The 22,733-nt window shown below is 40.5% G+C and overlaps 3 protein-coding genes across 3 annotated transcripts; all 3 read right to left on the bottom strand.

Moving 5' to 3' along the window:
* Window positions 1–1,083: 1,083 nt before the first annotated feature.
* LOC127785081 (disease resistance protein RPM1-like) lies at window positions 1,084–7,053 on the bottom strand. Its single transcript, XM_052312502.1, has 3 exons — window positions 4,076–7,053; window positions 1,509–1,598; window positions 1,084–1,408 (listed from the first exon to the last, which is right to left on the bottom strand). The coding sequence occupies exons 1-2, from the start codon at window positions 6,849–6,851 to the stop codon at window positions 1,531–1,533; spliced, it is 2,844 nt and encodes a 947-aa protein (XP_052168462.1). The 5' UTR covers window positions 6,852–7,053; the 3' UTR covers window positions 1,084–1,408; window positions 1,509–1,530.
* Window positions 7,054–10,142: 3,089 nt separating this feature from the next.
* Window positions 10,143–13,947, bottom strand: LOC127784315 (vacuolar protein sorting-associated protein 32 homolog 2-like). The gene is made up of 8 exons (XM_052311533.1): window positions 13,690–13,947; window positions 13,012–13,118; window positions 12,727–12,826; window positions 12,490–12,575; window positions 12,318–12,409; window positions 12,098–12,212; window positions 11,816–12,011; window positions 10,143–10,490 (listed from the first exon to the last, which is right to left on the bottom strand). Exons 2-7 carry the CDS (start codon window positions 13,087–13,089, stop codon window positions 11,820–11,822), a joined length of 663 nt encoding a protein of 220 aa, XP_052167493.1. The 5' UTR covers window positions 13,090–13,118; window positions 13,690–13,947; the 3' UTR covers window positions 10,143–10,490; window positions 11,816–11,819.
* Window positions 13,948–14,357: 410 nt separating this feature from the next.
* On the bottom strand, window positions 14,358–22,169 carry LOC127784314 (protein NEDD1). Its single transcript, XM_052311532.1, has 10 exons — window positions 21,812–22,169; window positions 20,056–20,168; window positions 18,987–19,247; window positions 18,745–18,849; window positions 18,012–18,077; window positions 17,700–17,921; window positions 16,379–16,903; window positions 15,688–16,269; window positions 15,418–15,600; window positions 14,358–14,786 (listed from the first exon to the last, which is right to left on the bottom strand). The coding sequence occupies exons 1-10, from the start codon at window positions 21,966–21,968 to the stop codon at window positions 14,676–14,678; spliced, it is 2,325 nt and encodes a 774-aa protein (XP_052167492.1). The 5' UTR covers window positions 21,969–22,169; the 3' UTR covers window positions 14,358–14,675.
* Between the last annotated feature and the right edge of the window lie 564 nt (window positions 22,170–22,733).

Here is a 22,733-nt window from a genome sequence, read left to right as displayed (position 1 = left end):
AAAAATATTTCAAGCTAATGATCTTGCTATAATACAACCCCTTAATCGATCATGAGATTTCTGGCCATATATGTATGTTTTTTCTTTGCCAAATAGCTTTGACAATAAATAAACAATCAAGTAACATATGGAATAAACTACTCATTATATATTTTCTTATAGTTGAGGAATTCAAACATGGCAGCAATAATTTGATGGATGTATGTCATACACCCTATTGACGTGACTACAAGTATACTTCAATAAATTAGTTACTGTACATAGATGCATTCTCCAAATTAATAAGGTGCCTCATGATTATGAACAATAGGTTATGGAAAAAAACAGACACAAAATTATAGATATTTGTCAAAATATAATCAATAATACGGTGCTCTGGAGATTATTGTGGTAGTATTTAAAAGAAGCACTTTATCCTGGTTAAAAAATCAAATATAGTATACATAGATACGAACAAACTCCATTATTCCATTATCGTGACAAAGTTTTTCTCGCAAACTCAAGGCTGGTTTCAAACCCAAAGAAGACATTAATAAAAACATGTTTAAAATAGAGTCAAGATCTATTTTAAAAATATCATCTACATGTAAACATTCATAATAAAAATTCAAGCAACACTATCTAGTTCTTTTAAAAGACCAGAGTGGTCGTGATGAGTACCACCGTCATCTAACATGTAGGCCCATGAAATCGGTGGACCCCGCATTCCCCACATGAGCGTTCTGTTTGCTCTCTTTAGTTTTCTAGCCGTTTGAAATTTGAGCAAGATGAGAAGCTTCACGTTTTTATGAAGTGCACCACTTCATCCAAGTAAAGATAAGATATTTTTTCCTGACCAAGATAACTGATAATTATATTTTTTATGTTAAATAAATCGTTGCAATGCACGAATATTTTACTTGTAACCAGATAAATTGGATCAGGGTTTCGGAAAGGCAAAGTACCACAGCAAATCAATCATAAGGAGGAAACAACGTCGTCCATCATAAACCTGGAAAGAGATCCATGTGAACACGATCAAGTGACCAACGACGGGTGCAGTATAACCAAAATAATCAACAAATAGGGAAGCAAGCGGAACGGGTTTGCAAGCTTCGAGGCTTGCTAATCATAGGATTACAAACCATAACCACAACCACAAAACAGAAGTGCATAACAGAGAGTATCTAAAAATAATATGTGCATAAAAGAGAGCAGCAGTAATAGACGCAGCCGGCTGCGAGTTCTTTTCACCCCCATTTCTCTTCAGAAGAATGGTTCTGACGAGAGTGAAATGGTTACAAAGAGAAATACTACTTGTTCTTGTAGCCAGCAACCTCTGAATCTGGTCATTTTTAATGTAACAGGCATCACCTTTGATGATACCCCTTTTTGCCTAATAAAATTTGGTCAGCAGCTTACTTCTTGCCTGGCAAAAAATAGCATTAAGCGATAGTAACTAGTAAGTAAAAGGTTGTATTTTATTCCCAGAAATTAATTATGAAAAAGTCATCAACCACCCTTTTCACCTTGCAAGAATGAGCAGTTCCATTAGCTTCTTTCAGTCACGGTCTTCGAATCAGAAAGTGCCATCTCCTTCTTTTCTGAACGTTGAAGACCTGCCCAGTACCTCAAAACTATTATTAGTCTGAATAATATGTCTGGTGCATATTGCCCTTTTTATTTTGGAAATGGGAACAGTTCCAGGCATTCCAGACTGACCAACAGACTGCCAAGAAACGCAAGGCATATGGACTAATTTTAGTATCACCCAGAACATGTTTTAGTTATAAAAGTCCCAGATGCCTAGGTTAATAATCTGTATTCATATGCAGAAATAACCAATGGTAACTCAATTTAGTTTATCTTAGGAAACTATTCACATGAAGCATTACTGACTTCTTGTGGAAGAATCGCGCAAGTGTAGACACATAATAAATCTATCTATCTATTTTATACTAAAAGTCCATTAAACTTCCTATGAATGCTCTAAAGCCGTCACGTGGCACTCCTACAAACACTCCTAAGTCGTCACATGGTACTATCTAATATCACCGTTGATTTTCACTTAAATTGGTGGACCCATTAATTTACACCATTAGATTAGATCTATTATAAAAAAAAAATAACCTCATGTTTATAACATACAGGCACTACTAATGTCCGTACGTATGAATTTGTACGATACAAATTCTACTGCTGATCTTTCCATACATACAAACGTACATGATCTTTCCTAATCTTGCTGGAATAAAAAAAATATACACATGGACATAAAAAAAGACAGAAAAATCATACTACCTCCGTCCCAAAATAAGTGCAGCCGTGGATATCCGTACCCAACGTTTGACCGTCCGTCTTATTTGAAAATTTTGTGAAAAATTTAAAAATATTTAATTACACATAAAGTACTATTCATGTTTTATCATCTATTAGCAATAAAAATACTAATCATAAAAACTTTTCAAATAAAACGAACGGTCAAACGTTGAACGTGAATAGCGCAAAACTGCACTTATTTTGGGACGGAGGAAGTACATCCATAAAAATCAGCGGTCTTTAAAATATGATTTTAGATCAAATATATTACTTCACAAATATAAATATATTTAGTTAAATAAAGATCTATAATATATATCCAATCAATGTTCTTTAAACCATATTCTAAATCTATCTAATATATAGTAAAAGTACATTAAACTTTCTACAAATGCTTTTACACAGCTACGTGGCTCTCGAATAAATTAGAAAAATCCTAAAAATCTATTATATACTAAAAGTCTATTAAACTTCCTGAACGCTCCTACGTTATCACGTGACACTCTAATTTAGAGAAATCCTAGAAATTTAGAGTAAAAAAAATCCAACCTTCAATTTTCAACTTAAATTAGTGGCCCATTATTTTAAACATTAGATTAGAGCTCTTTAAATTCCCATGTTGCTAATCTCTATCCCGGAAAAAACATAACGTGCTTAGGTCATACGATCGTCTCCCTACCCAAAAAAAAAACAAAACTTAAATACCTACACCATATACAATCGAAAAAAAAAGATAAAGCCGAAAAAGAAAAAAGAAAGCATGCACAGTAGAATCGGAAAGAAATACTAATCAGGAAAAAACATCGGTGCTGGCACAGATTTGTTGTCAACAGCCTTTAATCTACGATTTTAAGATCTTCCTCCCCAATATGATATTGTAGTCCTGGTGTAGATAGAAATTCCTTTATGGTCTAATTCCGAGCGGTAGTAAATACTACTCCCTCCATCCTATAATATAAGAGATTTTGAGTTTTCGCTTACAACGTTTGACCACTCGTCTTATTTCAAAATTTTTTAAATTATTATTTATTTTATTAGTGACTTACTTTATTATCTACAGTATTTTAAGCACAACTTTTCGTTTTTTATATTTGCAAAAAAAATTTGAATAAGACGAGTGGTCAAACGTTGCAAGCAAAAACTCAAAATCCCTTATATTGTGGGACGGAGGGAGTAGGACTTAGCAATATTTGATTGATCACAATTTGGTATATTCCATTTATTATAAAGGTTGCTAAGGAATTCATTATAGGGATGCTTCCAATAGAACTGGTTTGTTTTTGCACATCGAAACCAAAAATTAATCGCGCAGATACGTATAATTCAGAAGAATAGGTGAGCGATTCATACACAGCATCCCTTTCTTTTATCGAAGGTTCTAGCAATTGATATCGGGATTTTTACCGAAGGTTCTAGTAATTGATATCGGGATTTTTATTTAAATCTAAGATCCATTCTTATCACATTAGTAGTATATTGAAATCTACCGTTTATTTTACGGTAAATATATTTCTTTTTTTATTGTAGGATAATCTAAATTCCTTATATATATAGTAACGTATGATTCCTTTTAGCATTTTTTTTAATAACAAATAAGAAGCCCGTGCATCTGTGCGAAATTCCTTTCCGATTTATATTCCAGAAATGTTCTCTGGTTTATATTATGATGTTATAGTGTTTGAAACACAAACTATAATACATGCTCGCGCGAATGCGCGGGCTACCTTCCTAGTTAATACTTAGATCTACAAAATGGAGTGCAAATGAGAAATCTTACTGGTGAATTTCCATCGTTTCACACGGAGAGCATGATAACGAATCTGATGAATGTGTTTAACATAGACATGATCCTCTGCATGTGTCCTCTCCATGAATTCTTTTGGCATATCCCAGAGGCGTAAAATTTGTAGTGATGTCAGATATTTAAATCCTACTGGCACAGATATCATATTCTGCAGCCCACATAATACCAAAATGCTCAAGTTTGGCATTGTGCCAGCTTCAATATCAATTGAACGTAACTGGTCCATGTCAGCTAAACCCAATTCCCTAAGATTTGGAAACCAGCCAGCCTGAAAGGTCATCAACAAACCATCATAGGCTTTCTGAAGGTAAAGTTCTGCTAGGTTCGACAAATGTGAGATTGCAGGAAGAGGATCAACCTGCAACCTGGACCACCCTATGCTTAGGTATCTTAATTTACTGAAATTCTGCAAATTTGATGTAGCACCTGCTCCATGTAACTTCCCTCGTAGGTGCAGCCATTCCAAATCTGGAACATGGCCCAAATGTTGTAGATCAAGTATTTCATCCTCACCATGTGAGACTATACCCAACCTAATAAGATTTGGCATACTTTTTATGGAGACACATAGTTTCTCCATATGATCCTGCTTCACGTCGCAGATGCCAAGACATCGTAGCTGTGTTAATCTACTAAGATTGGTAACAACATGTTTGCTTGCTTTTATGTCTCCTAGCACTTGTAAATCCGTCAGAAGATAAAATTCAGAACAAATTCGAGTGGCCTGGAACCGAGGAAAGTGTCTGTGTAAGTTGCTAGGATCACAGTCAACATCGACAGATAGGAACCGCAACTTGGTTAGAAACTTTATTTCTTCTGGCAGCTGTTCTACAAATGTCTCCCTAAGATCCAAAGTTTGTAGCTTCCTCAGCTTCCCAATTGACTGCTGGATCTCTTGAACTTCTGTATGACGTAAATCAAGATAATGCAAATTGAACAGATAAGTTACAGCATCAGGAAGCTTCACAATTTTTGCATAACGTAAGGACAAGACCCTTAGCAATCTGAAATTCGAAGTTGCCTTTTGTATCCATGAGAATTGCACTTCCTCATCGAACAAAATAAAGGACCTGATCTTTCTTGGACCTTGGCCAGATTCCATTGATTTCCCGCCCTTCACTAAGGAAACTCGGCGTGCTTCATCACTCAGTTTTGTAACACACGTGTTGTCTGCTAGGAGAGAAAACTTTTCAATTTTGCATTTTGTCACTGTTATGTCTCTCACAAGATCATGCATGCGAAATGACTTTGGTCTCTCATACTCTTTTGTCCAAGCAACTTGAAGAAGTGAACGTTGAACAAGTTCTTTGAGGTAGTCTTCAGCCACTTCTTCCAATGTAATATCTCCCCTTTCTTCAATAAAACCTTCAGCTATCCATAGCCGAATTATCTGTTTTCTTCTGATCTCATGGTCTTCAGGGAACATGCTACAATAAAGGAAGCAATTTTTTAGATTTGCTGGTAGATAATCGAAGCTGAGATTGAGAATACTTGTTACATAGTTGAGCTTTTGGTTCTTGGTTAGTTGCCAGTTAAGTTGACCATAGAACAACTTCCACTCTGCCTCATCTATTTGCTTATAGGATAGAAGACTTCCAATGGCAACAATAGCAAGAGGCAATCCTTCACACTTGCTGACAATTTTTTCTGCCCAGTGCATCACAACTTGAGGACAACCATTCTGGTCTAGCCTGTGAAACGCTTTTCGGCAGAAGAGATCCCATGCATCCCCCCATGGTAGGTACTTAGGCTTAAAAGAACACCCGTTATTTGCAATTGATGCTACATCTTCATTTCTAGTTGTAATGACAATTCTACTTCCTTTTTTATTTTTCACAAAAGCACGATCCAATAGAATCCAAGCATCTTGACTCCACATGTCATCCAAGAAAATTAAATACTTTTTGTCCTGCAGGTAATTTCTTAGCCTCTCTACCAAGCTTACCCTATACATAATGTCAGTCTGATCAGGAATGTTCTCATTCATATCCAGAAATTGTTTGAGTATTCTTCTAAACAAATCTTCAACCTTGTAGTTTTGGGAGATTGTAATCCACGAAAAGCAATCAAAGTTCTTTCTAATCTCATTCTTTTTATAGATGGCCCGGGCAAGAGTTGTTTTTCCTAGCCCACCCATTCCACAAATGGATATGACTGTACGGGTTTCTTCGCCATGTATCAATAATTTCATAACTTTTTCGGATTCTTCTTTATTGCCAACCATATCATCTTCAGTATCAAAATACGCTGAATCAGATGTAAGCTCCTTTAGGCTCTCATGACTTGAAGTGCTACCATCTTCACTGTCATTTGCTGAAATGCCATAACGAGCCTTCATGTTTGTGAGGTTTTGAAGGCGAGATTTGATTTGTGAAAGTTGTGTTGCAATAATGTGCCAATCACTGGTAGTTTTGGAGCAATGGAACAGTTTCTTTAGCTTGCTTGTTTCTTTGGCTGTCTGCCCAGCTAGATAGACATACTCATCAATCACATCCTCAGCTTCATGTGCAACATTCTTTACTTCATCAAGCCAAGCATCGTAGGCTCTATCTTGTGAGAAATGTATTTGCTGCTGAGTGAGAAAAGCTTTCATGACATGAAACTCGATTTTAAGCTGCCTCATGTTATTCTCAACATCAACTAAAGTTGGTGGCTGTTTTTGTAACTGTGTGCCTACGACATTGAGTGCTTCTCTCCCTAAAGCAGCACCAATCTTTTGAAGAACGATAAATACCAAGGCTTCTGCCATTCTTCCACCATAGAATATTTGATAAAATTTGTGAGTCAAAAAATGACTTGATGCACTTAGGACTTGTATGCAGTTAACAAATCATGCTGTTATTTAGAAAACCATTAGATATAATACTAAATCCATATTGAATTATTTGCAAGCCAATCAAACATAATTCAAATGCTTTCTAAATTTACATGTCAAATGAAGTATGAAAAGTACTTAATACAAGTTCAATAAGCATAATGTTTTAACCTTATTTCTACCAATGCTTCATTACCATGAGGAGGAACTGATTATTAGTCTTGATAACATCAATCATTTGCATGTAAAAACTCAATCAGGCCCAAATGAAGCAGTACAAGACTGTAAGTTTCATAATCATTGAACATAATGCAACATATGATCAAGATTTACTTTATCATGAAATTGTACATGTACTGCCACACACAGACAGAGAGAGAGGAAGAGAGAGAAAGACAGAGAAAAGATATCAATATCATACATACCTGAACAAACATCAGAAGGTTGTCAAGACTAGTGATAGAATGATAGAATTTATGCAATCGCAGTTACAGTAAAGCCGGAACTCATATATGCGTATGGTAGGACTGAAATATGGACCAATCAGCAGAGTCAGAATAGATCTGCTCCTGAATTTCAGCAAGTAGATCCCTAGCTCATTCCACGGTTATATTATGCCCATGATGCTTGTTCCTTACCTCCTTGTGTCCATGTCACATATAGAAGATATGAGATTTTGCCAGAATATATGAGATTTTTAGTCATCATTTTCTTGCTATCTTACCTACTCACTCTCTGCAATGTGAACAAAAGATTTGATTATATCTCTAAAGTAAGCTGCTTGTATGCCAAGCTGAAAACCAGAGACTTGACCAGACCAGCATAAGTCAGTCAACTGTAGTAAGTCCTTTTCTAGTGATGTTGAAACAAAACTGTAGTAAGTCAGTCAACTAACAGACAAACTTGCTCATGTCAGTAGCTATTATTTTGACAAAAGGTTCAACATAATTGATCTCAAGTCAGGTGGCCAAGTGCAATATCTCTACTATTATAAAAATTAAAGATGTTTTTGCCGGTATTTTGGTACGTCATCCGTGTATGAGTCGGTTTTTAAGTTTGTTTGCTTTTGGAAATACATATCCGTATTTGAGTCGGTTTCTAAGATACTCCGTAGTTCACTTTTGGTAATACATAAGGAATCATATAAGAAATTTGTTTAAAAAAACTCGCATGCTAACTTGAGGCGATCGGACTCCTAACTGCAACTCATAATTTTCTAAAAATATATATATCCAAGCGAACTTCCACAGTGAATTTCATCTTAACTAAACCATATAACAATAATATGATTAAAATAGACTTAACCCATTGCAACGCACGGGTAATTTTTCTAGTAAAGTACTAAATTGAAAACCCGAAACGGCAAGACCAGTGTTTGCTGGTCAGTCGCAAACTTCGAGTGTAGACTGTGAGCTTTGAACCAATTACTCCTGAAACATACTAGTATATAGCAAGTTTCCATTATATGAACAAATGTGAATCTCCTAATAAAAAGTGAGTCAGGTGAACACTGGGCTGCAATACTGCAGCATAGAGACACCAAAAGTGAATGAAATCACACAAGCAGCAGCATCAGCAGCAGTCAGGAATCACACTATTATTTTTCTGGAAGCACAAGGAAATCGCTCCATGTTCATGGCAGTGGCACATAGAGACCATCGCACCTTGTGTAAATCAGGAGTCTGAAACAACCCCCACCCTCAAATCTGAAGCACCTAATATACCTTCGAGATGGCGGCGGACGATAGAGTCGACGAGATAGACTCACGAGGGTATCGGGGAATCGGCAGGTTGGTCGCCGGTCGCCGGCCGAGCGACCGGCGGAGGCGTGAGAAGGTCCCTTCTCTTCCCTATCTCGGCTTTGCCGTCGGCGCGTGTTGATGGGATGCAGCGGAGTAACGGGACAGGGCGATTGGGATTGGGCCGATCCACCTTGGCCCAAAATGGATTCAATTTATGAGGGATTAAGTTCACTATAGGTCCCTCAATTTGTCGCCGAAACCGAATACAACGCATCCCTCAACTTACAAAACCATGCAAACGAGGTACCTCGACAGTATTGACCTCGATTTTGGTTGACGTGACCTACATGGATCCTTTCACTAGATCTTCGTCCCACGTAGCATTGACGTGACGTTTACGTGGCAATTAGATCCGAAAAATAATAATAATAAATGGTGGGGCCCATATGGCTCCACATGTCATCCTCAAAACTCCCCTCTTCTTTCTATCCCCTTGCAGGCAAAGTGGCATCGCAAGGGCAAGTAGCGGCTGAAGCGGGCAGGCGGATCAAGCCACGAAGCGGAGCAGAAGGGCGGAGTGGGCGGCGACGACCGCTCCCTACTAAGCGGGCGGCAATGGCCGGAGCAGGCTAGCGGTGCGAAGCAAGGCGGGTGGAGCGGGCGGTGATCAGAGCGGCAGCAATCGCTCCTACTCTCTCTCTTCCTTCCCCTTTTTGGCATGCGGGTGGCGAAGGGTGCAGAGCGGCCGACCGGCAGAGCAGGGCGTGCGGCGAGCGGAGCAGCGGTGGCCGAAGCAGGCTGGCGGTGCGAAGCAGGGCGGGTGGAGCAGGCGGTGGTCAGGGCGGCAGCAATCGCTCCTACTCCTCTCTCTCTTCCTTCCCCTTTTCGGCATGAGGGTGGCGAAGGGCGCAGAGCGACCAACCAATGGAGCGGGGCGTGCAGCGGCCGGTCTCTTCCCCTTTTTGGCATGTGGGCGATGAGCGCAGAGCAGAGTTTGTTTGACATCCCTTATCGTCAATACTAGAAATCTTTACCCCTAAATTATACAAAACCGTGCAATGGTTTACCCCTAAATTATACAAAACCGTGCAACGGTCCTAGGGTAGTATGAGCAGCTGATTTCACTGGCGTGGAATCCTAGTCAGCAAAATAAAAAATAAAAAACATGCGGACCCGCATATAAGTGAGAAGAAATAGAGAATATAGGGCCCACATGTCAGCACCTACTTCCTCTTCTCCTTTATTCCCCAACCACGCGAGGGCGACGGATCGATGGCACCTGTGGAAGCGGTGGCCTCAAAGCCGCGAGGGGGCGCGCCGGTGGAGAGGATGCAGCGGCGGCATAGGTGGGCAGCGGAGGTGGCGTAGGCGGCCTCAAATCCGCGAGTAGTTTCCTCCATCAAATCATCGATCTATTCAACTAGATTGAACTCTGACGACTAATGAAGACTAACGAAACTTTACTCACTTTGGTCGTCAAAAGAAAAGGGAAGCAGAAAGCCCAACAAACGTATCAATCGCTTCAACTTGTTTTACACGGCTTCATGGTCAATGAAAAATATTGTGCGACAGCAATGCACATTGCATGACTATGGATTAGCTTGGAGCTTACTGTGCCAGATTAACTTAAATTATGTGCATGGAAAACAGACGACACCCCCCAAGCCACTAAAACAGAACACTGGAGTACTGGACTGAAGCAGCATCTCTCTTTGATTGCTGACTATCCCCAAAGATTGTACACACATGGGAAATTATATTGTAGCTAGACTCGTTGAAATTCCGTAGAGTACAGCCAATCATTTGTACATTTCGTCTCTTCATTGTGAACCTGCGGGTTGTAAATTAGGGTAAATAATTAATGGAAGAAACGGATAACTTAACAAGGATATAAAAATATGCAGAAGTTGAATGTTAGATTGCATAAACCCTTCAAACTTCTTCCATAATCATTTTTTTTCTGGACGCCCATAATTTCAGTCAACCAAATGATCATAAAGGCATAAATGAATGAAAATTTCAAAACAAAATCGGTTTCAATGTTGCTTATTGAGTAGTTCAAAGAAAGTGTGGGAAAAGCTAGGAGGTATCAAAGGTTTGCAGGGACAGTTTGAATTAGATGGAAAAACTAGTCTAGGCCAGTACTAGGTTTGCCCGAGAAGTATTTGTGGAAGTGAAGATGGACAGCAGCTCAATCCATAATTCAGTGAATTCACATATATCACATTAGAAAAATATTTCCCTAGAAAAGCTTATGCAGTCACCAGGGACCAATGGCAACTGGCCCATGGGCCAGAGTTGCAGGTGACTAAAAGCACAGGTACAACTGGAGCAGTGTTCTTTGGGATGATAGTTCAGAACATGGGGCACAGCCTCACTAAATCAGGGTTGGATCATTTCAGGCCCAATTATGAAGCTATATATTTATCAATAAATCCTGAACAGGATAATAAAAGTTAGAACCTGAAGCATGAAGCAGCATAATAAAAGTAAAGGAAAAGGGCGGGAATAATGAGCAAGACATCTAGCCCACTAGGCACAACACCCAGCCATCCCTCCCATCTCCTTCCCTTAATTATCCCAGTGTCCCAGCCCACATGAGCAGCCAGCTTCCCTCGCTTGTAATCTATCCCCCATTGCACGCCCTCTTAGCACTCACCCTCCTACTGACAGTGCCTCACCTCTTGTTCTCAGTGAGGTTCATGGGAACAGAGGCAGCTGCTTTTGTAAGCAGCACTGTCAGCAGCTTCGACAAAAAGGGATGGAGGCAACAGCAGAGCTGTCACCAATTAGATGCAACATCGACATTGATATGTTGTGCACCTACTCCTTTATCAAGAAAGGAAATCTAGCAACTTAATTTAGAATAATACAATGAGTGCTAAAATACATAAGCTAATGAGCATATTTTGGTTCACATGATTGATACCAGCAAGTAACAAATCTCGCAGTAACTAAGAGTTCATATTATCCTGATACACAAGTAAAGTAGTATATAACAATTGAGATTTGCATGTATTTATCCATGTAGTATAAGTAAGCAATTCAAATGTTTATACAACCGTAATTTTCATATATAATAAAAAGGTATGGTACAATCTAATCAAACAAGATTTTCCTCAAAAAAAATCTAATCAAACAAGATAAATCAATAACCTGATCACAATGCCATTTCAGCTTGCAAGGCTGCAAGCTCATCCTCCTCAGCTGATGCTTTCTGCGGAGCAGGGCGAGTTGGTATCCTGGTGCCTGGGACCTGCACTGGATGCACAGGTGGAGCTGCAACAGGCTCGAGAAGCTGAGATTCCAATTCTGCTCCCTCCAGTTCTTCCAGTTCTGCCTCTAGTTCGTCCTGTCAGTTTTATGGTACGTATTAAGTGCACCGCAAACAAAAAACCATGAAGATATTACACATTGTAAATGTCCACAGTGAGTTACCTCATCAAAATCAGCAGATGCTCCAAGAGGGGCTGACAAAGCATCTTGTATTTGTTTCATGTTTTCAGTCTGTTCATTAATTTCATCCATAGTCTTATCAACGTCATCAATATTTCTGCAGGAAAACAGTAAATAGTCATTTTTGAGACATAATTTTCTTGAAAGAATCAGGGGATAAACCACTAAACCCAAAATAAGAAATGATTCAGAAAATACTCACGTCGCCTTTTGCATTGCTTTCATAGCTGCAGCTCCAGTCCTCAAAGCATCAACGGTTTCTGTCGTAGCTTTTGCAGCTTCTAACATGATCATCTGTATTTTTCAATATTATTATAATATAAACATTTATAACATGTAGTAATCAGATGTGAAAATTTTAAGTTGGAAGTAACCTGATCATGAATTCTCAACTGGAAGTTCCCTAGCTGCTCAATTTGTTGTTCATAAAGCTTTTTTCTCTTCAAGGATTGGATAGCCGCTGGTGAACAAGAACAATTTCATTAACTTAAATATTAGCACAGCTATGTATCACTTCAGTCCAGATTAAAACGGTTATACATCAATCCAGTTCAGATCAAAAGAAAGCAAAAAATATATAATACAACTTGCACTATGGAGATAAGCCACACCTCTTTTATTCTTTGCTTTTGAGAACTCCTTAGCCCTCTCCAGTTCTGCGGCTGCCTTTTTCTCTAAGACTTTCTCCTTCTTCTCCAGCATGTCAAGGGTCTAAATACACATAAAGTAAGATTTCAGTTCCAATATATTTGCAAGTGACTTGGGACATGTGCATTATTGAGTAACAAAGTAATAATTGAATTATTCAGGCAGACCAAATAAGACTCAGACAATGCGCATAGCACAAGAGAATCAAGGCTAAGATCATAGAATGGAGAGGAATAAGAAAGCTTTACCTCATTTAACTTATCAAGCGTGGCCAACGCACTAGCATTGGCCTGCTCCTTGGGCTTACCAAAGAGCCTGTTGAACATGGCTGCGCCTGTAATATTAAATCCAAACTCTGCAGGACGAAAGCATAGAAGATACCATCATTTACAGGCAATCGGATGAGCGAAACAAATCAAAATCAACGCTAAACCGAAGAAGCAACTAGGAGCTAACTCACACCCCTGATACAACTAATGCCCCCCAACTGTAATATGCCCACACTATCACAAAGTTTACTGATGCAATTAACATTTGCAACAAGCAGCCGAGAAATTTAATAGCACAATCCGATCGTAATCTCCCAAGATGGTGGGCTAAATAGCAAAGATATTAAATCAGCTAGACTGTCAACAAAAAAAACACACCCACACATCGCCTTCTACTAACAAACGCAAAGTCGCAGTTCATGAGGGAAGCACAATCGGCTAAAGCCTGCAACAGTGTTCATCGAACCATGTTCCGGCCGGACCACCGGCGATCCGAGCAGAGCCCGCGCCGCCGCGGCGGTCAAAACCTAGGGCGAAGGATCGGCGCGCGCATCGAATCGCGGAGTTAGGTATCGGCGGGACAGCCCGGGCGGCGGCGGCGGGTAGATCGGGCGCTACGGATCTATAGCGGGAGGGGGAGGAGGGCGGCGCGCTCACCTGATTCGTCGGCGGGCGGGCGTGCGGCGGCGGAGGAGGCGCGGGTTTGTGGTGGTGGTGGGAACGACGAGCGAGGCGAGGCAGCGCGGCGGCGGATTGGTTTTGGGGGTTGGGGTTGGGGATTCCGTCGGTTGAGGTCGCTCGTTTTTGATTGGGGGCCAGGCCAGGCCAGGTCAGGCAGGTGAGGAAGAGGGAAAAGGCACGGAAACAGGTTGGGACTCGACTCGGAGGCGACGCCGCGTAACAGCCTACGTCCCCGCGTGTGCACGGGAGGAAGATGACCACGCGAAGCAAACGGCCTCGGCTAAGATACTACTCTCTCTCAGTTGTGCCACTCTCCGGGATAAACAAATCTTGAAATTGCAGTATGTTTCGCTGGTTGACTCGCTTTAAATTTCACATTCCCTTAAGAAAAGTTTAATAGTACAGTCAACTACTAGCTTCAAATTATATGTAGTTAATTTAATAGTTAATATTATATAATAGTTATTTATCAACATATACTATACTATTAATATATAATATCACCTGCCATACATATTATGTCTTGCAGTCTATATTGTATTAGGCTATAAATCTAGACAAGTGTATATCTAATATTCGTAGGCAAAATGCTTCGCGGGTTTCTACAGCCGTTGATGAAAAGAAAAATTACAAACAATGATTACTCAATTATAAACCTCTTTGTTAGCATTCCACATAGGCCAGGCAGACACGAACAAGACTGCATCCAATGTCCAAACATGGCACAACAAAAAGGGAAAAAAAGAATAAAACAATCTGATCAAAGTATCAAACAGGTCAAATTAATCAATATGCTCCTAGACTGAATAGGGATGCTATGTACAACCGTGTCAAACATGGATTTCCTATTCGCCAACCCAACTAGACAAACAGATAATCAAATATCAGTCGGGGATTGTAGCCATTGTACGCTCCAGCGAAGCACAGCAATGTCAAAACTAACCCCTAAAAGAATATACAGATTAGAGGAGCTGCTGCCGGAGCTGTTGGTTCTCCCTTCTTAGCTGCTGCACTTCCTTTGTAAGGCCTTCCAACTTCTCTAAGACCAGGTTCAACACGCCCGACATTTCCATCTGTTGCAAGAAGGTATTAAACCTTGGGTAAATATGGAGTCCTCGAATCATGGATTAAACTACACAAAGAAAATGTCATAGCAGATGCAAATGCACAAACACATCAGAACAGATGGAAGCTACCAGCCATAATCGTCTGTTTCTAAGTATACTTGAATATTTTTTACCAATTTTTTTCCTAAACCACCCCAATTAACAAGATTCATCCAATCCCACTAATTTGCCTCCTTTTATCCTGGCTCATGCTTGTGATATCACTGTCGTCTGTGAAGCATTCTCTCTCCGCTTTTTGTTCAAAATACCACCAACTTGATAAATGCTAAAGCATGAGCTGGTGAGGTGTAAGTATTTGGGAACAGAGGGAATAACTATTATACTTTTCTTTCGAAAAGCTGTCTGCAGATTGCATAACGGCTCATGATGCCAGTGCTCCTCTTGACACATCTAGAGTTCTCCAGGCACCAAACGTGTTAAGTAGACTTTAGCATGGCCCTGGAACAGGTTATCTAGGTGGTTGCCATTGACAAACTAGGTTGCTGACAGACTAGAACTCAATCCAGTGTAATCTAGTGCATGGAAGCGGAGAAAGAATGTACACTATAAGCATGGTTGCTTATAAGATTTGTCTTACCTCTTGCATGTGAAACTGTCTTAGAAGTTCGATGTGCAGATTTCTCACGTCCTCATGGATGGACTTCTGAACAGACCCTAGGGATTCTTCAAGCATCCGCTGCACATACTGAAGTGAGAAGGATGAAGCTCCCTGTTGATCAGCTGACAAACCTGATGTTGGCAATTGTGGTGGCACCACCCCCTATTAAAATAGCACCAGTAAACTATGTTATTCAGACATTTATCAGTTTATGTCACACGAGAATACTAGTAAAAGGGTGGTTCTTACATTGTTTGCTACAAGGTTGGCAGATGAAGAGGCAGCTGCTGCTTCTTGTCTTGATAGAAGACTGCTGAGCAGTTCATCTTTTGTTTCTGCCCCAGTCTTCTTTGATTTTGGTGAACCAAAGGCTGATGCTAATCCTTCACTGAAAACAGACGATGTGCTCACTCTATCAGTATATGTTGAGGGTCTCCATTGAGAACTAGATTGTGCTGCTCCAGGCTGGTCGGAGTTTACTGGTGGCATAGTCTTGGCCATTAAGCCTGAGGACAGTGAACTCTGGAGGCTAGAAGTTGATATGTCCAGGGAAGGGCGTGCATTGCTCAAGACACCCTTGTTTTGTAGGTTCATTAAAATATTACTTGTTAGAGAACCTTTCAGTGAGTTACCAGTTGTTGGAGCTGAATCTTGTAAGCCTGCAAATGCAAAGCTGCCAGTCTGAAAGGCTGAAGCCCCAAAGCGCGAGACTTGTTGGCGGTGAGTTAACCTATCGGATAATGCATTTCCAGTTGCTGTCTCAGGTGAAGTGATAGATAGTTCACTCTTCCATGATGGCATGGATGTAGTGGTTGCTGATGAGGCATCATCCTGTAGAATAGAGATATGAAGAACAAAATTAAGAAGGCTTTACATCTTTGCATGACTCGGTTATGTCAAGTCAAACAGTGATATATAGGACCAGAATAAATCAAGTAACCTGTCTTGAATTGGAAATTGACTTCCAGTCTGAGATTGGATGTGGCTCATTATTGTCTTCAATAAACGGGAATTTTCTAGTTGTCGACAATTTCTTCTCTCCAAGTTTATCATCCTTTTTTGTTTCATCACTCCCATGGTCATCCCACAGGCTGCCACTGGACGGTGTGAAAGGTTGAACATCTACAAGTGGAGAGAATACATCCATATCATCCTTTAGACTGAAGTTACTACGAGGAGCCTGTAGCTTTGATAATGGTCCACCAGACAATGGCCGTGTCCTGTATGGAGTTTCCTCCACAGTGGACGAGGTAGAGGTAGAAAGAAATCCACTTGGGTTTGCAGCCAAAGAAGACCGAAGATTTGGGATGACACCTCCAGAATGAAAAGCTGAAGTTGCTGAAGGCAAGGGATCTGGCATGAGAACAGATTCTTCACTACTCCCACCCAGAAGAGCAACCTCAGAAGAACTATTCTCGTTAACAATGACAGGCTTTGACCTTTGCCAACATAAACCTGTCACAGCCTGATTAAACATTGTGGATTCAAAATCTCATCAATGAAAGTGCAGATACAATAATATCTGTGAAGAAATTTTACATCAGGTTCATATCAGTTTATTGACCTGTTTGTCCTTCAAGAGATTAGTTGTCACTTATCATGTTAATAACATGGCCATAGTACAGAATAAAAAGAAAAAATGGTCTGCATAAACTGAAAATCAACAAATAATTCATGCAGACATTATCCTAATGCAATTTGCTCAACGTCAACAATTCCTATGAGCATATGCATACTCTAGAATATAAACTTAGTCTGCAAAATACATGCAAATAGAAGAGTGTTTTCTCTATTTTTCAGGAAGGGGTGGAAAACTGGAAATATAGTAAAAGATGGAATTGTCAACCAAGTAGAAGGCCTAATAATAACTAAATTGCTCATTATAAGTATGTGAAATTTCACTACAACAAAAAAAATCCCCACCCTCACTTAAATAAAATTCCATCTTTGATTACTTCTTTTTCTAAGGAGTGATACATTTGATCTTCGAATGTGGTCTCATAACATAGTACTGAAATGGGCTAGTAATGTAATACTGGAAAATGGATGAACTTTTGACAACATTCAAAATCAAGCAAGGGTTCTGTGATATACTTAAACAACCAAGTTATCAGCAGACATGTGCGCAAGCTCCACCGATATAAAAATCAATAGTAATAATGGATTAATTCATTTACACATAGAGAACAAAATCTGTTTGTAGATCATGCAATATATTTGCAGACAGCAATGAGGAAAAAGAAAAATGTACAATTTCGCACCTCTGAGCTATTGTATGCACGAAGAATAGTCAATGGCTGAGGTTTTCCTCGAACATCATAAAATACCACACGACCACTATTTGTGCCTGCAACCAATATTGTACCATCATCATTGTATGCCAATGATGAGAAAGGGGCCTCGTGAGGAATAGTGTGTGTTGGTCGTCTTGACCCTGAATCGAGTGTGTACAACTTCTTGTCCAGGCCAACTGTAGCAATTATCTACAAAATAAATTATAGACCTTAATACCAAGATATGAAGATATTATTCATTCACACAATAAGAACCAACCATATTAACTAGTACAAAACCTTATCACTGGAGGGCGAAATACAGACACCACTTATGGGTGCAGAATGTTGCTTCAGCCATGAGACCTATATGATGAATAAAATCAGTTAGATGATAGCATTAGAGAAAGCACAAAGCAATGTAAATGTAGCAATCACATCTAAGTCTCCATAAACAGAGAGGACTATTCAAATCACTGTCTGGAATTTTTCTTTATTTTTCATAAAATAATAATCTGAACCAGCATTTGTATAGATAGATATATTCACTTGTCACTTTTGACTATAACACACATATCTAGGTAATTGTTTGCTTTCAACTTTCATACGAAATGTCATATTGCCCTCCAAAACTAACTAAATGCTTCATTCAAGAATCACCAAATATGTGGTGGAGAGAATAGAAAGCAAGGGAGTTAATATGGATAAAATAGGGAAAATGCACATTGGGAACCATAAATTGACAAGTATTTGTGCACAAATAAAACGGTCAAAAGTGACAAGTATTCACAAAATGAGGGAATATTTCCCAATCAATTTAATTATATTTCCAAGCTTCTAACTATTGGTAACAGATAGTGAAGAGTCAACTTTGGCAATTATTAAACTTAGATTTCCTTTATCACCTATATGACGTGCTACCTTCGAGGCTCTATTCTATCTTTTGTTCAAATTATATAAAAATGGCATAGCTTTGATTTAAGATGAACCCTAGGAGATGTTCAACTAAGCAGCGTCAATGTACTTTAGGTACCTTTGGAGTTCTTGCAGTTGTATCCCAGAGATGCACAGAACCATCATCTCCTGCTGTCACCAATATATGCCTACTATTACGTGAATAGTCAAGGACTCTCAAAACCTGACCTTGCAGAAAAAGTGCAAGAAAACTAAATCAGAAGGGGAAAATTTAAGAATTCTCGAGAACTTAAAATCCACAACAGGGCATGACAGCATCACCATACTACACAGAAACATAGAAAGTAAAAAGTTATTCACCTGCCCATTTGGGTCACTAAGTTCAGCAGCACGTGCTCCAGAAGCAAGATTATGGAGAATAAGATCCCCCTTCATGCTGATTGAAGCCAAATGTTCATCTTTGCAATTATACATCACACCCGTAATGGTGTCAGTGTGACCACTTAACCATTTGATGCACCTCTTCCGCTGCAAATCCCATATCCTAACGATGTGGCCACTCCCACCAGAGCAAAGATATCGTGAACCCTTGTTGCTAAAACTGATAGAATATATGCACTCCTGATAATGATGTGTAATTTGCTGAGTTAAGCTACAGGCTCACAAGTCATAATTACCAAATAATAGATTCAATGTTCCTCTAGTTGTGAATCGACAGAAGGAATTAAAAATAAACATGAAACATATCGTGAAATAAAAAATGTAAACATAATTTTGAACTCTGAATCAATAATACAGAAAATAATAAACCATCGTAGTTTCCATATCTAGAATATAATTTTAAACAAATTGCACGTGATGCATTATATAAGTAAATCATGTAGGGCATGTTTGGTAGAGCTCCAACTCCTAAACTTAACTTCAGGAGTTGTGTCTGGACTCTGGAGTGGAGTTGTGGAGCAAGGCAGCAAGCTAAACCCAGCTCCACCTCTCTAGTTCATTTTGTGAGAGTGCTCCACCTAGCTCCACTCCCAATATAGGTGGAACTGGAACTGTTTGGCTGGGCTCTAGCTCCAGGAGAGGTGGAGCTGGAGCTGGAGCTATGCCAAACAGGCCCGTAATGCGTCGTCAAACCAATCATGTACTAGAACAGTAACAAAATTCTGGAGTCCAGTAACCCAGTCTAGATTTAACATTTTCATATTGCCAATAACTCTAATGCTAAAACAAATAAAGATCATAAATCGATAATGTGTGTGACAGCATCAACAGAAAATGATTGAAAATGCTACCCTAACAATAGATAATATATATACTCTTTGAATCGGTGCTAGATGAATTCCTGGTAGAATAATATATAGGAATGAGTACCATGCATGGCTATCTGGAGAAAGCCAAGAGCACAAATATTATAAGAGTGCACTTCTACCTCTATGTCATCCCCACGATCAACAGTTGATGTTGGTAGCTGTCCTACATTTTGACCTTTTTTGTGCCACAATGAGATCTTTTTATCATCCCCAGCACTTGCTACAATTAGATCTGCAGGTTTAAAGCATTAAATGAAAGTCATATAGTGTAGCTGAGCTCATCATGTAATGGCATTATTGAACCATTTCTTCCAGATGTTGAGGCTAAGCTTTGGTAAAAAATCTAGACAGATAGGAATGCACACTGTTAGGCTAAGAATAACTTACGCACTAAGCAGACCTCTGTGCTTATTTAAGCACAGAGGCATCAAGAAGAGGGACCATTTGTTTCTTGCTCACAGAACATGCAGATTGAACAAAGAGATAACTACCATTGTTCATGAGTTAGATGGGATATTAACATTTTAGGCATTTGGTTTAACTGCTGAAGGACATTGTCACAACCCAAGGCCGTGACAGGATAAACACCACCGGGAGGATAGCCGGGCGGCATCGGCTGCTAGAGAAAGGAGACTTAGGATGGGGAGAAGAACACCAGGGAGAGATTAGACTAATTCTGATTCATTGCTTAATCTTGAATGATGATACAATTACATCGATATATAGATGGAGGGAAGTACCCAGTACCCTAACCAACTGAGCTACCTAGGTAAACAAGATGAGGATAGGGATTTCCTCGGTATCAGGCTGGGCCTTGACCTATCGGCCTGATCCCATGACAGATATATTGCAAGTAAGCTGATGGCTTGCTGTAAACATCACATTGGTTAGATTTGCTAAGGATGAAGCAACAAAGAACACTCTACCACGTCAAGGCCCTGTTTGGTGGGCCTACAAACTAAGATAATTCAAGCAGAAGCTAAAGTTCCTCCAAACAGGGTGCAGTGGCTTCTTGGACTTGGGTTTACAAGAGCATTCTCAAAAAATACCTAAGAATTTCTAAGGAACTATGAGCACCACCCAAATGCATGTGCATAGTAACGCAAAATGCTCTTAAGCAAGCACATTTGACATGAAACTGCTTACAAGCTCAGACTCCATCTCTATATGTTACCCCAAACATATTATAGAACCAGCAGGTAAAATGTGCAGTTCAAATATTAGTCGAGCATAGCTATCTTGCTGCTTATATAATGAGATGGAACAGCAATTACCCCAGTCTATCAATGCACCATCTTGATTATGTAATACAGCTAAAATTACTGGTAGCAAACAGAGTACATCCATTCATTAGTCGTGAAATAGAAAAAGATATCTCGATTGATTGCATTCTGTGTATCGCTACATACAAATAGTTAAATTCTGGCTCTACATTGTAGGATCAGAAAACATAAGCGCGGTATCTAACTGAAGATGCAATGCAGAATTTCAGAGCTCGGGAAGAATGACGAGCCACTGGGACAGTTCAACACTCTCAGCCTGCAGTCTATCCGCGCCAAGCCCACTCCACAATACCCAGTAGATCACAATGCTGGAAATAAATCCTCTCGTGCCACTATCTCATAACAACGCGGCAGGGGCATCGCTCAATTAGACAGGGGAGCGCGGACACCCTCAGCTCGAATCGCCCGGACAGTACGGATCCCCATGGCCGGGAGGCTCCGGCTGCCCACCGAGAGATCCTCGCGCGAACGACGCCAAAAGTAAACCCAACTCGGGAGATCTGGGAAGGGGAGGGGGGAGGGGAAAGGAGAGCCGGAGGCGGGACGAGCGGGCACGCGGTGGAGCCGGCGAGGCGAGGCTGGGGGTACTCACTGGTGTGGTTCCAGCGGACGCCGTTGACGGGGTGTGCCGGCGCGGGGGTGTAGGCGAGGACGCAGGGGTCGCCGGACTCGACCGTGACGTCGAACAGCTTGACGGTGTCGCCGCCGCACGTGGCCAGCAGCGGCGCCGCCGGATCCACGAACCCCATCGCAGCCGGAATGGCGCAACGGCGAGGGCGGCGGCGGGCGGCGGATTTAGGGTTTGGGGATGGCTGGGCTGGGTGGTGGGGGTTGGAGGAGGAGGAGGAGGAAATTTGAAAATTGAAATGGTTTTTTTGGTTTTTGGTGGGTGGGTTGAAATGAACTACTTTGCGCTAGTGAAGTGAACCGACCGGTTGGTGACGTTGGGGGAGGAGGACAAGAGGGGATCTGAGGTGTCGTTGCTCGATAGTGTGAGTTCAAAGGTTCCTTGCTGGCTGCAATCATGGGGCCGCCGGCCTGTTTGTTTCGAGTTTTTGCACACGATTTTGTTAGTTTTCTTTTCGAAAGGCTGGAATTAGGAATGACAACGGGGGACGTGGTGTTGGTGGGGCTTGGTCTTGTGGCAACGATAACACAAGTCTAATAAAATCGACGGTACGTTATTTGGGTTGATTTGTTCATCGTGCTACATGCAGGATCGATGCGTTTGGTAGGACGAAGGATTGTGTAAGCCATATCTCGCTCTCGATGATTGTACGATCCGTCTTTCCCTCATCCCCTGCCCCAGCGGCGGAGCTATGTATAGCTACGGGGTGTGCGGAGCTATGTATAGCTACGGGGTGTTCAGGAATCCGGTTTAAAAAAATTTTAGCTATAATTTATCTATTTTCACCATATATATTTCTTGTCAGTTTAAACTTAGGCACTTGTATCAAGCTAAATTTGATTCAAACCAGAGTAAAGCAAGCGAGTGAAACCCTCTTCATTTTATT

This window comes from Oryza glaberrima, chromosome 9, assembly GCF_000147395.1.
Source record: "Oryza glaberrima chromosome 9, OglaRS2, whole genome shotgun sequence".
Taxonomy (NCBI): domain Eukaryota; kingdom Viridiplantae; phylum Streptophyta; class Magnoliopsida; order Poales; family Poaceae; genus Oryza; species Oryza glaberrima.
Note: the sequence above shows the minus strand (reverse complement) of the source record. Positions and strands in the feature narration are given on the sequence as shown.

What these genes read in the sequence shown, in the direction of transcription:
- LOC127784315 (XM_052311533.1), bottom strand. Translation starts at nt 13,089, where the DNA reads ATGTTCAACAGGCTCTTTGGTAAGCCCAAGGAGCAGGCCAATGCTAGT. An exon ending in AAAAGCAAAGAATAAAAGAG is followed by an intron (nt 12,576 to 12,726) that starts GTGTGGCTTATC and finishes CTTGTTCACCAG; the next exon opens with CGGCTATCCAATCCTTGAAG. An exon ending in AGTTGAGAATTCATGATCAG is followed by an intron (nt 12,410 to 12,489) that starts GTTACTTCCAAC and finishes TGAAAAATACAG; the next exon opens with ATGATCATGTTAGAAGCTGC.
- LOC127784314 (XM_052311532.1), bottom strand. Translation starts at nt 21,968, where the DNA reads ATGGGGTTCGTGGATCCGGCGGCGCCGCTGCTGGCCACGTGCGGCGGC. An exon ending in CGTCCGCTGGAACCACACCA is followed by an intron (nt 20,169 to 21,811) that starts GTGAGTACCCCC and finishes TTAAACCTGCAG; the next exon opens with ATCTAATTGTAGCAAGTGCT. An exon ending in CCAACCTTGTAGCAAACAAT is followed by an intron (nt 15,601 to 15,687) that starts GTAAGAACCACC and finishes CTATTTTAATAG; the next exon opens with GGGGTGGTGCCACCACAATT.
- LOC127785081 (XM_052312502.1), bottom strand. Translation starts at nt 6,851, where the DNA reads ATGGCAGAAGCCTTGGTATTTATCGTTCTTCAAAAGATTGGTGCTGCT. An exon ending in GAAACGATGGAAATTCACCA is followed by an intron (nt 1,599 to 4,075) that starts GTAAGATTTCTC and finishes GGTACTGGGCAG; the next exon opens with GTCTTCAACGTTCAGAAAAG.